We start from the raw sequence: 17,023 nt of genomic DNA, 5'->3' as shown, positions 1-17,023 counted from the left end.
CCTAAAGTGATGTGTGTGTGTGTGTGTGTGTGTGTGTGTGTGTGTTTTCAACCCAGTGTTTCGTGCATGCTGAGGAAGTGCTCTATCACTGTATCACCAGACATAAAGTGATGTGTGTGTGTGTGTGTGTGTGTGTGTGTGTTTTCAACCCAGTGTTTCGTGCATGCTGAGGAAGTGCTCTATCACTGTATCACCAGACCTAAAGTGATTGTGTGTGTGTGTGTGTGTGTGTGTGTGTGTGTGTGCGTGCGTGTGTATTGAAGCCTGTGTTTTGTGCCTATGGGATGTGTGTGTGTGTGTGTGTGTGTGTGCGCGTGTGTATTGAAGCCTGTGTTTTGTGCCTATGGAGGAAGTGCTGCTCTACCACTTACCTGCCTCCCCAATCCTTATTTGTTTGTTTTTGTCTGTTTTGTTTTCTTTGAGACAGGGTCTCCCTGGAGCCCCAGCTGGCCTGGACCTCACTATGTATGTAAACTAAGCTGACCTCAGTATCACAGAAATCCACCTGCCTCTGCCTCCCAAGTAGCAGGATTAAAGGTGTTTGCCATTTGCCACCACACCTGGACCTTTTTTTTTCTGGTCTTTTTTTGAGACTGAGTCTCCCTGTAGCCCCAGCTGGCCTGGAACTTACTATGTAGACCAGGCTGGCCTTGAACTCACAGAAATCCTCCTGCCTCTGCCTCCCAAAGTTCTGGGACTAAAGGCATGTGCCACCATGCCTAGCAGACCTTTTTTTTCCTCTTTATTATTATTACATTCATTTAGTGCAGGGTGGAGGGATGCCACAATGCACACAGAGAGGTCAGAGGACAACTTTTTGGAGTCAGTACTCTCCTTCCACCATGTAGTTCATGGAGATTGAATTCAAGTCATCAGGATCAGGGGCAAGTGTCTTTACCCACCAAGCCATCTCACTGGTCTCCATGACTGTTTTTGAGATAGGGTTTTGCTGAGTAACCCAAGGTGGCCTGGAACTCAGAATCCTTTTGCCTCAGCCTGCTGAGTGCTTGCTTTACAGGCAACCTCAAACAGACCCAGCTATTGTGATCTTTTTAAAACAAGCCACACTCTGCTCAAAACTCTCCAGTAAACTCTGTGGCTGTAGCTCAATAGCACACTTAGTGTTCCTTATGCAACACTAAAGAAAAACAAAAAAAAACAGATCTCGTAGTATATACTATTATCCATTCCCATCACTTGAGAGTGAGAAGCTCTAGCATCAAGGATCATGAATTCAAGGGCAGCCTAAGCTATATAGCCAGAGCTTGTCTCAAAAACAACCCACAAAAGCCCAGGGGGCTGGAGAGATGGCTCAGCAGTTAAAAGCACTGGCTGTTCTTACAGAGGTTCAATTCCCAGCACCCACATTGTGGCTAACAACCATTCATAACTCCAGTTCTAGAGGATTCAACACCCTCTTCTGGTCTCTTCAGGTATTACATGACATGGGCGCACTTACATACATGTAGGCAATACATTCATAAGCATAAAATAAAAACAATCATTTTTTAAAAAGTCCAGTGGCTGGCAATTACATCATCTTCTTGGCTGCTGCCCACTCCTTTTAATTCATTCACCGCCATGCTGTTTTTCAGAGGAATTCATGCTTTCACACTCAGGTCTCTGACTTCCTGTTATCCACGATGAGTATCCTCCCAGGATTCCCGAGATGCCCACAGGCATTATGTCATCTTGAATGTCACATACTGTGCAAAGTAGCAACCTCTCTCTGCCTCAGTCCTCAGCCTACCTCCATGCTCATACTGCGTACTGTGGTTTTATTTTCTATAAATTACAATGATCACTTGACACATTTTTTATGGTCTTTGTGCTCCACTCCCCACTAGAATTAAAGTCCCACATGGATAGAGACTGGTCTTATTCCCTGACATACCACTGGTAGCTAGAACAAGGTCTCATTGTTACTATTTGAATATGAAATGTCCTGTGCTGAAGGCTTGGTCCCTAGCTGGTGGTGTTATTTTGGGTAGTGGTGGAAACTTTTAAGAGATGCGGCATAACTGGAGGAAGTAGGCCACTGGGGGTGGGGATGTTCTTAGGGGATATAGTTTATCCCTGGCTGCTTCCTGCTTCCTGTCTCTCTGCTTCCTGTCAGCCATGAGATGAGCAGCTTTATTCCACCATATGTCAAGATGATGTTCAGCCTCACCTCAGGCCCATAGTAATGGAACCAGCCAACCGGGAGCCCAAAGCTCTGATACTGTGAGCCAAAATCTTTCCTCCTTTTAAGTTGTTCTGTCAGGCATTTTGTTACAGGCATAAAAAAGTCTCACACAGGCACGCAGTAAGTTAATTGTTGAAGAAATGAAAAATGTTGTATACTCAAAACTCAACATGATTTTTGCCAGCAGTGGGCGTGCATGCCTATAATCCCAGTACTGAGGAGGTTGAGGCAGAAAGAGTGCTGGGAGCTTAAAGCCAACTTAGGTTACATAGTGTGTACCAAGGCTATGTTGCAAGATTCTGTCTCAAAAACAAATAGGCTGGAGATGCAGCTCAGTTGGTAGCATGCTTACCTAGCATGTACAAAAGTCCTGGGTTCAACTCTCAGAATGGCATAAACCAAGCATTGTAGCACATGCCTGTAATCCCAGCAGTTGGGAGGTAGAGGCAGAAAGATCACAAGTTTGAAGCCATCCTGAGCTTCATGGAGAGTTTGAGTCCATCCTGAGCTACATGAGACAGACACAAACACCGACCACCACCAACAAAACATGGTTCTATTATGGTAAGTGCATCAAAGTTATTCCAAGAGACTATAAAACTTTGTACTCAAAATATAGCAGTGCATGTTCAAGAGGCTTTGGAAACACTTTGTATGTTTAAAGTTGTGTCTTTATACTTTTATTTGTTTGGGTTTTTTTTTTTGTTTTTTGAGACGGTCTCCCTGTAGCCCCAGCTGGCCTGGCACTGACTATGTAGACCAGGCTGGCATGGAACTCAGAGCAGTCTGCTTGCCTCTGCCTCCCAAGTTGCTGGGATTATAGGTGTGAGACACCATATCTGGCTTTATTATTTTTTTAATGGGGTCTCCCTCATCCCAGCCTGCCTGGAACTATGTGGACCAGACTGGCCCCTATCTCACAGAGATCTGGCTGCTTCTGCCTCCAAAGGGCTGGCATTAAAGGCACACACCATCACGCCTGGTGTTTCTTTATATTGTTAGCTTTGAAATTCCTTCACATTTATAACATGGTGTCCCAAGAAGGCCTCAAAAGCCACTGCTCTCTCCTCCCCCTCCTTCCTCTCCTCTTCCCCTCCTTATTTTCTTCTGTTTGCTTTCGGAGATACAGTTTTTTAATTTTATTTATCTTTAAAATTTTGTGTATAGAGGGTTTTGTCTGCATGTATATGTATGCACCACATACATATGTATATACATATGTATGCAATGTCTATGGAGGTCAGAAGAAGCATCAGATCCCCCTGGAATTGGAGTGAATGACAGTTGTGGGCTACTATGTGGGTTCTGGGAACCAAACCTGGGTCCTCTATAAGAGCAGCCAATGCCCTTAAAGGCTGAGCTATCTCCCAGCCCGAGATAGGGTTTTACTGTGCAGCTCAGACTGTCCTGAAATTCACTACATCGTAGCTTCAAACCAAGTTGGCTTTGAATTTGTGATTCTTCTGCCTCTGTTTCCAGAGTGCTGGGATTACAGCCATGTGCCACCACACCTGCAACCAACTGTTTCTTGAAGAGAAGAAAAATAGAGGACAAAGCTCATTTTACCAAGGTGAGGATTTTCAACTTTGTGTGTCAGAGATAGTTAACAAATCCCTGCTAGGATGGCAATAGTAAGTGAATTAGGCTTGTTTTAGTCTAGAAGCTTCCCCAGAACCTACCTAAAAATGTGCAGCCTATGATTGCTGCCTATAAGGTCGTACAAATGACCTTATAAAGATCATATTTTCAGCAGTCATTTATACATTGGTTAGTTTAGATGCTTTCCTGAGAGTACATTTTGAAAAGGAAGTTAAGGAAAGTAAATGCACAGGACGAGGAAGAACAGATGAAAAGATTCTGGGAGCAGAGGGAGAGGGTTAGGGTGAGCTTGCCTCCGACCGACTTTGGCCTATTTTCTAGTTTTGCCCAGGGTTGATTCTGGTGTTCAAGATATTGATCTCTAGCCCCAAACATTTGAGTGAGGTAGGCAAATTATGATACCTGATATCAGAGGTGAGCCAAAGTCCATAATTACCTGAAAATGTTTTGACAGTCTAGAGTACAGGTAAACTGGACAGGGGTCACTCAGTGTGGTAGGACTGAACTCTGATGAGGGAGCTGGTGGTGCCTTACAAATGCACATGATCCTGACCGAAGAAATAGGAAGCTGCCATGGTAAAATGCATAAAATGAAGTTCTGTCTGCTGTCATTTGACAGCTAGAAACAATAAGGTGTCTTGAGGAACAGGTTTAAGCTCCTATCAGGAAACCACAAGGAGATGCAGCCTGCTCTAAGGGAGCAATTTAATTTTTTTTTTTTTTGGTCTTTTTGAGACAGGGTCTTCTGGTAGCCCTAGCTGACTTGGAATTTACTATGCAGACCAAGCTGTCCTTGAACTAACAGAGATCTGCCTGCCTCTGCCTCCAGAGTGCTGGGATTAAAGGCATGCGCCACCATGCCCGGCAGCCAAGGGGACATATTAAAGAATAATGTATAATTCTTTAAACAAAAACAGCAGGGTATGATAGCACTCAGGAGGCAGAAGCAGGTGGATCTCTGTGAGTTCAAGACCAGCCTGGTCTACAAAGTGAGTTCCAGGCCAGCAGGGACTACAGGGAGACCCTGTCTCAAAAAACAAACAAACAAACAAACAACAACAACAAAAAACTAAAGCAACAGCTCAAAAATATCAAAGAAGTATTTACATTGTAGGAATTTCAAAAATCAAACAGCTGGTAGCCAGGAGTGGTCAGTGAGACTCTGGTCCCCCTCCAAAAAAATCTTTAAAAAACTCAGCTGGTCTGGTGGCACATGCCTTGTAATCTTGTATACTTGGAAAGTTGATACGAGAGGATCAGGAGTTCAAGGCTTTATGGCCAGCCTCAGTCACATAGTTCGAGGCCAGCCTGGGCTACCTGAGAACTGGTTTCAAAAAGAGAACAAAAAGCGAAAAACAAAAACAGGATGATGAGATGGCTCAGCAGGTGAAGGCACTTACTACTAGGCCTGACCACTTGAGTTCAAGCCACAGGACCCTTTGCCATAAACATTCACCTGTATTACATGCACACCAACCTACATGCATACACACACATATAAATAAATAGAATTTAATTTTTTAAAAAACAAGAGGGGCTGGAGAGATGGCTCAGCAGTTAAGAACACTGGTTGTTCTTGCAGAAGACCCAGGTTCGAATCCCAGCACCCACATGGCAGCTAACAACTGTCTGTAACTCCAGTCCCAGGAGATCCGACAGCCTCTTCTGACCTCCGCGGGCATTGAATGACACAGGTACACTTACCTACGTGCAGGCAATACACGCATACACATAAAATAAAAATAATAAATATTTTTTTAAGTCTAAAAAAAATAGGCAGGCGTGGTGGCACATGCCTTTAATCCCAGCACTTGGGAGGCAGAGGCAGGCAGATCTCTGTGAGTTCAAGGCCAGTCTGGTCTACATAGTGAGTTTCAGGCCAGCTGGGGCTACAGGGAGACCCTGTCTCAAAAAGACAACAACAACAACAAAAAGTCTGAAAAAAAAAAAACACAACAAGAAAAGAGACTGGGTGTGGTGGCAACATGCCTTTAATCCCAGCACTTGGGAGGCAGAGGCAGGCAGATCTCTGTGAGTTCAAGGCTGGCCTGGTCTACATAGTGAGTTCCAGGCCAGCTCGGGCTACAGGGAGACCCTGTTTCATTATAAAAACAACAACAAACAGAAGAAAAAAAACAACAAAATCAGAGTAGATTCCTTTCACCAGTGTGCTGTTTCAAATAGGGAAGAATTAGACAAGAACTGAAGACATGATAACTTTGCCCTCAAAGTTTAGATTCTTAAATTTTCTTCCAGTTTTGGGGGCTAGAGAGATGGCTCAGTGGTTAAGAGCACTGGCTGCTCTTGCAGAGGACTCGGGTTTGATTCCCAGCGCCCACATGGTGGCTTCTGACCTCTGTGGACGTTGTACAACATCGGTGCAATTACATACATGCAGGCAGTTCACTCATACACATAAAATAAAAATGATAAAAATGTATTTTAACAACGAAGTGGAGATCTTTTTTAAACGTTAAAACCTCATTTAATTTTATGTCTCATAGAGTTTATAATGAGTAAAAGATTGTATAAGTGTAATAATTCATCTGTAAACCTAAAAATGTACAGCCAATTTTCAAAGAGATGTACCCTAGCTCAGAAAAATGTTATTGAATAGGTTAATGCTGTTGTAATGAAATGTTTCTTCTAATTAAAAAAAAATGATAAAAATAAAATTTAAAAAAAGTTTCTTAAGTTTAAAAACTCTCCTAATCACTGTGTGACTTGGGGGAGGTTAATTAAAAGTCCCCAGGCCTCAGTTGCCTTATCCAAGAACTGAAACAGAGGCTCTCTGACGACATTTAGAAGAATAAAATCCTACATGTCGCATTTTACATAGTAGTTAAAACTTAGGCTTTGTTGGGGCTGGAGAGTTGGCTCAGTGGTTAAGAACAGAGGACCCAGGTTTGATTCCCAGCACCCACATGGCAGATAACAACTGTCCTAATGCTAGTTCCAGGGGATCTGACGTCCTCTTCTGACCTCCAGGGGTATTGCATGACATGGGTGCACTTACACACATGCAGGCAAAGCACTCTATACATAAAATAAAATAAAAAACCTTAGGCTTTGGGCCTGGTGAAACAGACTGTAGTCTCAGCTAGGTATAATGTGCATGCCTCTACCCTAGCATTCTGGAGACTGAGGCAGGAGGATTGAGAGTTCTAGGTCAGCCTGGACTGCATAGCTCCTTTCTCAGAAAATAAAACCAAATAGATAAGACTGTAGGCTCAAGTCAGATTGCCTGTTTTGATTCCTGGAGCAGCTGTTCAATATTTTTGTAGCCTTAGGCAAGAGATTATCCCATCTCTATACCTCCACTTTTTTTTTTGTCTGAGACAGGGCCTCCCTGTAGCCCCAGCTGGCCTGGAACTCACTATGTAGACCAGGCTGGCCTTGAACTCACAGAGATTCCCCCTGCCTCTGCCTCCCGAGTGCTGGGATTAAATCCATGCGCCACCACGCCTGGCTAATACCTCCACTTTTTCATCTGTAAAATGGAGATAATGTCTCATAGGATTTTTGTGAAGATTCAATGACTCAACATAAAGTGCTTAGAAGAGTGCTTGGCACATAGTAAGCATTCAGTAAATGTTAGCAATCATTTATAAGATGCTTAACATAGCGGTGATCAATGATTAAAATCCATTCTTGGTAGCCATGTTTGTCTAGGGCAGGACTCTAGGTTCTAAGACTCCTGTCTCTAAACCTTGACTTCATTCCAGCCTAAGTTAGAATCAAGTACTGAAATGTTTGGAGTCATTTGCGGTCATGAATGATGAAGTTCAAAGTCTGTCTTGTAGGTTGATGAGAAGTTCACACTCTGAATCACATCTCCAGAGGTGAATGATCATAGTCCAAAAGCAGTGGGGTGTGATGGGGACGGAGCTGCCTGGAAGGAGCTGGGGGGACTCTACTGCAGGTTATCTCTTTTTTTTTTCTGTTGTTTTGAGACAGGGTCTCCCTATAGCCCCAGCTGGTCTGGAATTTGCTATGTAGACCAGGCTGTCCTTGAACTCACAAAGATCTGTCTGCCTCTGCCTCCCAAGTGCTGGGATTAAAGGCCTGTGACACCACGCCCAGATCACATGTCTCTCTTTTGACTGACTTCTTTCACTTAGCATACTTTGAAGGTTCATCCATGTTGTAGCAAGTAGCAATATATCTTACTGCGAAATTATATTCTGTTGTGTGGGGCTGAGAGTGTAGCTCAGTGGAAGAGCGTTTGCTCAGTATGATTGAGGCCCTGGGTTTGATGTCTAACACTGTAAAAATAATTCCATTGTATAGACTCACCATATTTTCTTTATTCATTAACCAGATGACTTGGGTTGTTTCTACTATTATGAATGAAGTTGCTGTGGACGTTCCTGTATGCGTTCTTGTGTGGCTGCGTGTTGGGAAACCCTGCTGGACCCCTGCAGCTGTGTTTTCATTTCTCTTGGGTACAGTCCTAGGAGTAGAATTTCTGGATCACATGGTAAATGGTAAATATATGTGTTTTTTTCTTCTTCTGGTTTTGGTGTGTGTGTGTGTGTGTGTGTGTGTGTGTGTGTGTGTGTGTGGTTCTGGGACTCTGACTCAGAGCCTCCCACATTCTAGTGGTCTCCACACTGAGCTACCCTGCCAACTCCTATGTCTAATGCTGTGAGAATCTGCCAAACTATTTTTCAAAGTGGCTGCACCATTTTACATTCCCACCTGCAGTGTAGCAGAGTTCTGTATTAGTGAACTTTTTGTTGCTGTGACAAACACCTGGAGATGTCAGCCTAAAGGAAGAATGGTTTATTTTGACTCATGCTTTCAGAGGTGTTGGCCCAGGATCTACTTGTTTTGTTACCTTGGTTCTGTGGTAAAGCAGAACACCATAGAGGCAGTAGTATGTGACAGAGAAAACTAGTCATCTCTTGATAGCTGTGAAGGAGGAAGGGAGGGAGGGAAGCCAACTAGAGATAAGATATGCCCTTCACTAACCTACTTCATCCAGTAAGGCCCCACCTTCTATAATTTCCACCATCTTCCAATAGCTCATTCAATTGTGCTTCCATCAATGAATTAATCCACTGATTACAATAGCGTCCTCACAATCCCGTCACAACCCCAATGGCCCATCACTGAACATGAGCCTTTAACATCTGAACCATTTCAGAGGATACTCATTTATAAATTCGTGTTCTCTCAGCACTTGCTCTCATAACCACCCTAGAAGAATTGAGTGGTATCCCACTGTGGTTTTAATTTGCTTTTTATTATGTTCACAGATTCTGTGAGTTAGAAATTTAGACAAAGTCCAGAGTCCAGAGATGGCTCCAAGGTGCCTGGAACTCAACCAGAAAAACTAGAAGGGTAGAGCTGAGTCAGTGGCTAGGGCTAAGTTCATATGGAAGTATTTAACCTCATATACTTAGTAGATATTCTTGGTAATCAGCTTTGTCCTCCATTGAGCTGTTGCCTGGAATATCTATGTATTTTCTCCACATGTCAGACTCAGTCTGTCATAATGCAAATGTAAGGACATATCCACCTCCTTTTTTTTTGAGACAGGGTCTCATATAGCCCAAGTTGGCCTCAAACTATAAAGCTGAGAATAAGCTTGAACTTCTGATCTTCCTGCTTCCACCTCCCCAGTGCTGGGCTCACAGGCATGTGCTACCATGCTCAATTGTATGTACATAGTACTGGAGGCTGAAGTTAGATCTTCATGCATGTTAAGCACACTCTACCAACTGACCTACATCCCCAGCATTCACCCCTACCCCCACAGTATCAATATGTGGCCAGGTGTCTGAATCCTCCTGCACATGCCTCCCAAGTGTTGGAATTCCAGGCATGCCCTGCTGTGTCCAGCTCACGTTACTTCTTTTGTCTTGAAGATTTACTTATTTTATGTGTATGTGTATGTGCCTACGTGTACACCAGAAGAGGATGTCAGATTTCCCCGAGCTGGAGTCACAGGCAGTTGTGAGCTGCCTAACATGGGTGCTAGGAACCAAACTGAGGTCCTCTGGAAGAGCAGCACATGTTCTTAACTATTTAGCCATCCCTCCAGCCCCCACATGTCACTTTTTAATGGGAAAAATGTCACCATATTGTTGTAAAAACATAAAGGATGGGAGATGTTGTTGTCACCATTTTAGGGAAATAAGTTCTAACAGAGCCAGAAACCTGAGTACTATGAGAAAAAAATTTAACAAAAAAAAATAAATCATCCATGACACCAACTTCTGCCAATTCCCCAATATCACCTGAAAATCCTTTCATTTCTGCTCGACTCTCCTCTCTTTTTTGGGGGGGGTCTTTTTGAGACAGGGTCTCCCTGTAGCCCCAGCTGTCCTGGAACTCATTATGTAGACCAGGCTGGCCTCGAATTCACAGAGATCTGCCTGCCTCTGCCTCCCGAGTGCTGGGATTAAAGGTGTGCGCCACCATGCCTGGCTTTTAAACTTGCTAGTTACTTCAAATCTCTGCTTTAAAAGGTAGTATGTGTTTTACTTAAAAGCAATCCCATCCCCTCTCCCTGCAGAGACCACTAAAGCTTGTTGAAAATGCTAAGCACTCACTTTTCTAGCCTTTGGTACATCTACTTGACACAGTAAGATGTCCAGTCAGATGCAAGCAGAAAATGTGTTGAGGGACTTCTGGGCAAGGCCCTGCATTGAACGAGAAAATGATGCATGGCATGGAGGCAGCCAACCATACTGCAGTCCTTGGGGAAAAGCCAAAAGAATTGTTGAATCCTTAGAGAAAGGTGGAAAATGTACTGCCTCTGGTCCTTGAGGAGCCACTGAACCAGCACAGCTGCCTGTCCAGGCTTTCTGTCTTGTGAGAAAACAAACCCTTATTTAAGTCCCTGATAATAACTATCACTCAAACCTCAGAAAGTGAATGGACTTTATTTGGAGTTGTGGGAATTCAGGCGACAAGTTCAGAGAGCTCCGAATCAATGTTCCAAATAAAGAAGGCAGGGAAGATTCGAGCTTCAGTGAGAAAGCAGTATACAGTGATAGCAATTCCTTTTTGGAGAAAGTCCATTGAAATTGAGAAAGAACAGAAGCTGTATGAAAAGTGCTGAGACTGACAGAAGACGCAAGAATGTATAAGTAACAATATGCATATAGCAAGAGTCCAGAAACATCTTGATGCCTATTAAGTGGGCACAAGATCAATAATCTGTTTTAGAGGACATGTAGGTGAGTAGAGCTCACATCCCCTGGGCAGCTGAAGCCCTCAGTAAGACCTTACGTTTCCTGACTCCATTTTGAGACGCTCTTTAGATGTTTGGATTATAATTTTTATTTGTACAACAGTCCATGCTTTCTGTCAGTTGGTCTTCAATACCACCACTTGCCTGGATTCCCTGCTTCTCCACTTCCTGAATTTGTCAAAGACCTGGACATTCTGTCTTTTCCGTCACCTGAGTACTTGCCTGTGTCCACAGCTATTCTGCCTCCTATTTCCTTTCTTTGGAGTCCGGAGTGGGGATCAATGGAGAGAGATCCTTGAATTTGCAGTGATCCTCCTGCTTCTGCCTCCTGAGTGCTGGAATTACAAACACACATCACCCTAGTGGGCTACTGAAGAGTTTTGGTTTCCTTAGTTTTATGTCTTGGCCTTTCCATCAGTTTATCAGCTATATGGCCTTAAACAGGCCACTAAAATAGCAAACATTTACAGAGAAGATTTTTTTTCAGTAGTGGGGATTGAACCTAGAGCACTGTGCATGCTAGGCAAGGTACTAATGAGGTATATAGCCCCATCCCTCTCATAGTAAGTTACCCAGGCAGGTCTTGAACCTATCAGCCTTCTATTCACCCTCCCCAGTAGATGGCTGGTGTTGCGGGATTGCACCACCAGACCCAGTATACTGAGTAGTTCCTGCACTGTGCCTCGTATAGGCCGGGTGCTAGATGGTGGGGTTGCCAGGGCTGGGAATGCATGCAGTGTGAGAGAACCAGAAGGCAGGGGGGAATGGAGCCTTGGAGAATCTGGGCGAAGAGTGCGGCACGGACTGGGGCAGAGCAAAGTGGGTTCTATAGATGGCACCGAGTAGTGATTTTGGTTTCCGTCCTACATTATCAGGATAGAAAGCGAATTAATATCACCGAATCTCAACGTCCATCTCGAAACTAAGTTTTAGGAGGATCTGCTGAGTTAACAGTCTCTGTCCCAGATGGACTTGGATCTATCATCCATTTTTCTCCCCGGCGCCAGGAGCGTGTGGGATGAATAACGGATTGTGGAGGTCTATAGAGTTCAGATACGAAGTCAACCAATGGAGGGTTCTCCTCGCTCCGCGTTCCTCCTCAGCCTCTCGGTCCCACGCCCCTTCCCACTCGCCGGCCCTTCCCGGCCCCGCCCACCCCCGCGCGTCGCAAAGGCGGTCGGGTGTGCTTTACGGCAGCCGCGTTGCGGCGGGGCGGGGCGGCAGGCAGCCGGCGCGCTTGACGGCAGCGGTGGGAGGCAGGCCGGCAGGCAGACGGCCTCGCAGGCGGGTGGCGGCGGCCGCGCTGGCTGGTGAGGGCGGGAGCGAGTGAGTCACTGAGCGCGTGTGAGGGAGGGAAGGAGCGAGCGAGCAGCCCGCGCCGTCCGCCCTCCCGCAGCTCCACCGCCGCCGCCTGCCCTACCTCCCCGCTGGGGCCGAGCCGAGCGGGGTCGGGCCCGGGCCATGCTGCTCACCGTGTACTGTGTGCGGAGGGACCTCTCCGAGGTGACCTTTTCCCTCCAGGTCGACGCCGACTTCGAGCTGCACAACTTCCGCGCGCTGTGCGAGCTCGAGTCCGGCATCCCCGCCTCCGAGAGCCAGGTACGCGGGACAGCGAGGGGCCTCGCGCATCTTCCCGCCGCAGCTGCTGCTGCTGCGGACCGGAGGTGGGAGGCAGGGGGGATCCGGGCTGGGGGGGGGGCGCGGAGAGACGCACCCACTGCAGCGCAGGGGGCACGTGGACAGTGGGCAGCGCCCCCCCCCCTGCTCCTTCCCCACCAACCCCCTAGGTTTTAGTGTCGCCCTGCACCCCAGCCGCAGCCTTGAGTCCTCAGCATGCACAGCCTGCTTCTCCAACCAGAAATACCAGTCCAGATCTCTGGTAGATAGACATGCATCTGTTTTTTTTGGACCGAATTCCTGCTTCAGTGAACGCAGTTTGCCTCCAGAGGTGCAGATTTTGCAGTTTGAGTAAGGCAGAAAGTTTGAGGCTCTCTCTACCTTTGACGTCTTTGGAAATGCTTGCCTCTATGACACGCGTTTCTGGTAAAGTTTTTTTTTTATTTTTTAAAGTCATGATTGGGTCAACTCAGTTTGCTTCTCTCGATTCTTCCCTGGTAGTAAGCCCGAAGCCCTCCTTCCAGGTCACAGTTCAGTCGGGTCAGTTCAAAGCTCACTGGTATTCATTTGAAAATGGCCTACTGTCCTAAGACGTCCGTCCGTCAGACTTTGTGGTTTTATTTCCCTGCCCAGCTGGCTGGAAAGAAGCTTAGCTCTCCTTGGCGTTTTAATAAGAAAAGTAATTTCTTCTCAGAATGCTTTGTGGCTGTTACTAGTCTTCATCAAACAGAGTAGGTGGCAACAAGTCGAGACTTAGGAGTCTTTATGAGGTGGGCCTTGGAGGGTGCAGTCTAAACGTTAGAAAATTGTAAAACTCTTCTTAAGGCCCCAGAACGTAAATCTTGATTTTCTTCTGCAGTTATGAAATAACCCCAAAACTGTTGCCCAACCATTGCTTGTTCTACCCCGACTTATGGTAAACACATGTGTCAATATTTTGTTCAGAAGAAGAATGATTCCTTTACACAATATGAACTTTCGAACCTTGGCATAAAACATTTTCAGGAAGACTTTGTTTTAGGGCACAAGGTATGTATCACATGTGCAATCTGGCAAAAGCTGGGAGGAAATGGGTTTCCCCCTTCCCCAACTTCTGTTAGAAAATTAACCCACAAAAACCTAGGACCCAATTCCTGTTGGTGAATCTCATACTCATGGGAAGAATCAGGAGTGGACAGTTTAAAGGGAGATGGAAGAATGAACTCTTTGGAGTTCTTTATTTTTTGAGACGAGATCTCACCTGTGTTCCTGAGCTGGCCTTAAACTCAGCCAGCCTCCCCTCCTGCTAGGGTTACACAGGCACACCACCATGCCCATGTCACCTCCTCCGCTTTTTCAATTGCTCTTTTCCTGTAGTCGTTATATTGCCCATTATAATAAGCAGTGGTTTGGGGAAAGAAACTTTTTTTTTGGTCTTTCTGTCTTTTTGAGACAGGGTCTACCTGTAGCCCCAGCTGGCCTGGAATTCAATATGTAGACGAGGATGGCCTCGAACTCACAGAGATCTACCTGCCTCTCCCTCCCAAGTGCTGGGATCAGAGGCGTGCGCCATCACGCCGGGTTTGGGAATAAACATTTTAAGTTGCTTCTGTTAGGATTTGGGAATAAACAGAGATTGAGGTTGTTTCTCTTGATACACTTCTTTTGGGGTAGGGCAAGTACATGGAAAGCATGCTACCGCTGGGTTATACCCCCCCCTCAGCCTTCTGCACTCAGATGTCTGTAAAAAACAGTTTTGTAGTAGTAGCCAGGTGTAGTGTCCAGTACCTGTGATTCCAGCCCTTGGGAGGCAGAGGCAGGAGGATCTCTGAGTTCTGGGACAGCCTAGTCTATTTAGAGTTCCAGGCCAGCCGGGGCTACTTTCTAAGAACATCTCTCAAAAGAATAAAAAATAAATAAAAATTAAAGGATGTGTCAGGTTGAAAGATAATTGTATGATTAAGGTAGGCCCTGTTTTCTGCCAGTTTGGAATTTTAAGGATACTAGTTGAAAAATTAGGCTAACTCCAAATTCTTCTTGTTCATTATGTCCACATTTTGGCATTTGCTTTCTTCCAAGCCAAATTAGCCCACAGAAACCTGTCTCTCAACTAGTGTTAAGCTTGTATTAAGTAGCTGTAAACAGCACCCTGTTTTTCAAGTTTGTTCTCTGCGGCCATTGTAACCTGACAACATAGTATCTATTTTAAGATGTCTGGTGGTCAGTTGTATTTCACTAGCTTTCCCCCAGGCAGGAACAGGATCCACCCCAGACATTTGAGTCATTTCCTTTCATCAAATCATAAAAGTAAACAGCATTATAGTTTTTACTCACAATCCTCTTATTTGAGCTCCCTGATCCCTGTTTACCTCCCAGGACTCTCCTTTCCTCTTGAATTCCTTTTAGTATGTTTACCTCATTGGGGATTTGTTTTTCTCCTTTTTCTTCCCTTCAACTCGTTCTTGGGTTCCTGACTGTTTTCCTGCTTCCCTGCTCATGCCACTGGTCTTCAAACATTGTTCCTGTAAGTGTCACCCAGAGCCCTGACTGGCTTCCAAGCCCACGAGATGGAACATGTTCCACTTTAATCACATGTCCATGTGGAGATGGTTTCTATTCTAAATGTATTTATCCTCCCATTATAACTACTATAACCCCATCAGTAGAATGCTTCAGAGCATGTTCATTTTTCATATGTGATATGTAAATGGCTCTCTTTTTTATGTGCTGTGCATGTGTGTACATGTTCTGTTGTACGTTGCATGACAGTTTATAATTTACATGTTACATATGTACACTGCACATCAGTTATATACATGAGTAGTATGCACATTAGAAACAGATGCAAAATAGAACTTGAATGAGAAGGAAAAACAAAATAAATGGAAAAGAAAATTCTAGTACTTTCTCTTTTCTTCCTATGCCCTTGAAGAAGTCTTTTGCATGCCTGCCCCACCTTGGGGATCACTGGTTTCAAGCTCCGTCTTTCATCTCTGCATTGGTTGTGCATGAGCAGACACTTGGAAAAAGTGTTAATTTTATCAGCTCCAGTCTGGTTATAGTAGTTATAATGGGATGACAATAAATTTAGAAGAGGAACCATCTCCACTTGTGCTTGACGCAGGGCATGTTCCATCTCAGTACAAGTATGGACTTGGAAGCCAATCAGGGCTCTGGGTGATGCTTTGATATAGACTTGGCTGGGCAAACTTCAAACAATTATCAGGACTTAACTTCACTTTAATATCTTGGTACTTTTGAAACATCACTATAATTTCCTTCTGTAGATAGTGTGAGGTAAAAGCCTGTACAGAATAGAAGGACCCTCAATGAAAGTTGTTTTAAGTGACAAATAATAGCAGTAACTGTGAGATCCTGGAAATGGGGCTCTGAACACTGCATGATGTGGGGCTTATGAAATGCTATTTTAAACCAATGGAAACTGAAAGTTTCTATCATGGCTAGTTTGGGTATGTTTGTTAGGTAATTTTCATGTACTTTTTTTCTGATAAATACTGCGTAGTCCAGCGGCTGTGCTGGCATGCTGCTTTAATCCCAGCACTTGGGAAGCAGAGGTAGGCAGAGCTCTGTGAGTTCAAGACCAGCCTAGTCTCCCTAGAGAATACAGGCCAGCTGTGACTACAGGGAGACCCTGTCTCAAAAAGACAAAAAAATAAAAATAAAAATATTGCACAGTCACCACAGAAAGCTTACGGCAGAGAGAAGGATCCGGAAAATACCATCACCTCACTTTATAACCCAGAAATAACTGGAGTTTAGGTTTTGGGGTTTTTTTTTTTTTTGGTTTTGTTTTTTTGCTGGGTTTTGTTGGTTTTTTTTTTTTTTTGTCTTTGTGAGACAGGGTCTCCCTGTAGCCCCAGCTGTCCTGGAACTCACTATGTAGACCAGGCTGGTGTTGAACTCACAGAGATCTGCCTGCCTCTGTCTCCTGAGTGCTGGGATTAAAGGCGTGCGCCACCATGCCTGGCTCTGTTGTTGCTGTTTTTGAGACAGGGTCTCACTTTGTAGCCATGGCTACCCTGGAACTCACAGAGATACATTTCCCTCTGCCTTCCAAGTGCTTGGCACAGTTGAGGGTTTTTTGTTTTTGTTTTTAATTTTATGTGCATGAGTGTTTTGCCTCCATGTATATAGGTACACCCATGTCATGAAGTGTCCACAGAGGCCAGAAGAGGGTGTCAGAGCCCCTGGAACTAGAGTTAGATGATTGTTAGCTACCATATGGATGCTGGGAACTGAATTCAGGTCCTCTGCAAAAACAGTCAGTGCTCTTAACTGCTGAGCCATAGCTCCAGCCCCCACAGTTTAATTTTTGTTTTGTTTTTTGAAAATAGAATTCTTATTTTTTTTAAATATTTTATATTTTTATTCTATATGTATGAGTGTATCACCTGCATATATGTGACTGCACCTGTGTC

The 17,023-nt window shown here is 44.7% G+C and overlaps 1 protein-coding gene across 2 annotated transcripts in view; it reads left to right on the top strand.

Moving 5' to 3' along the window:
• Positions 1–12,228: 12,228 nt before the first annotated feature.
• LOC103725332 (protein DDI1 homolog 2) overlaps positions 12,229–17,023 on the top strand; it is a 50,594-nt gene continuing 45,799 nt past the window's right edge. The window contains exon 1 of one of the 2 annotated variants that reach the window (XM_008822664.3): positions 12,229–12,587. In XM_008822664.3, coding sequence (XP_008820886.1) covers positions 12,450–12,587 — 138 coding nt within the window. In that variant the 5' untranslated portion in view covers positions 12,229–12,449. The remainder of the gene's footprint in view (positions 12,588–17,023) is intronic. The other variant, XM_029558413.1, reaches the window with a different exon arrangement.

The sequence above is a fragment of the Nannospalax galili genome, unplaced genomic scaffold (assembly GCF_000622305.1).
Source record: "Nannospalax galili isolate Female #2095 unplaced genomic scaffold, S.galili_v1.0 scaffold548, whole genome shotgun sequence".
Classification (NCBI taxonomy): domain Eukaryota; kingdom Metazoa; phylum Chordata; class Mammalia; order Rodentia; family Spalacidae; genus Nannospalax; species Nannospalax galili.
This window is presented reverse-complemented; position numbering and strand designations above follow the sequence as displayed.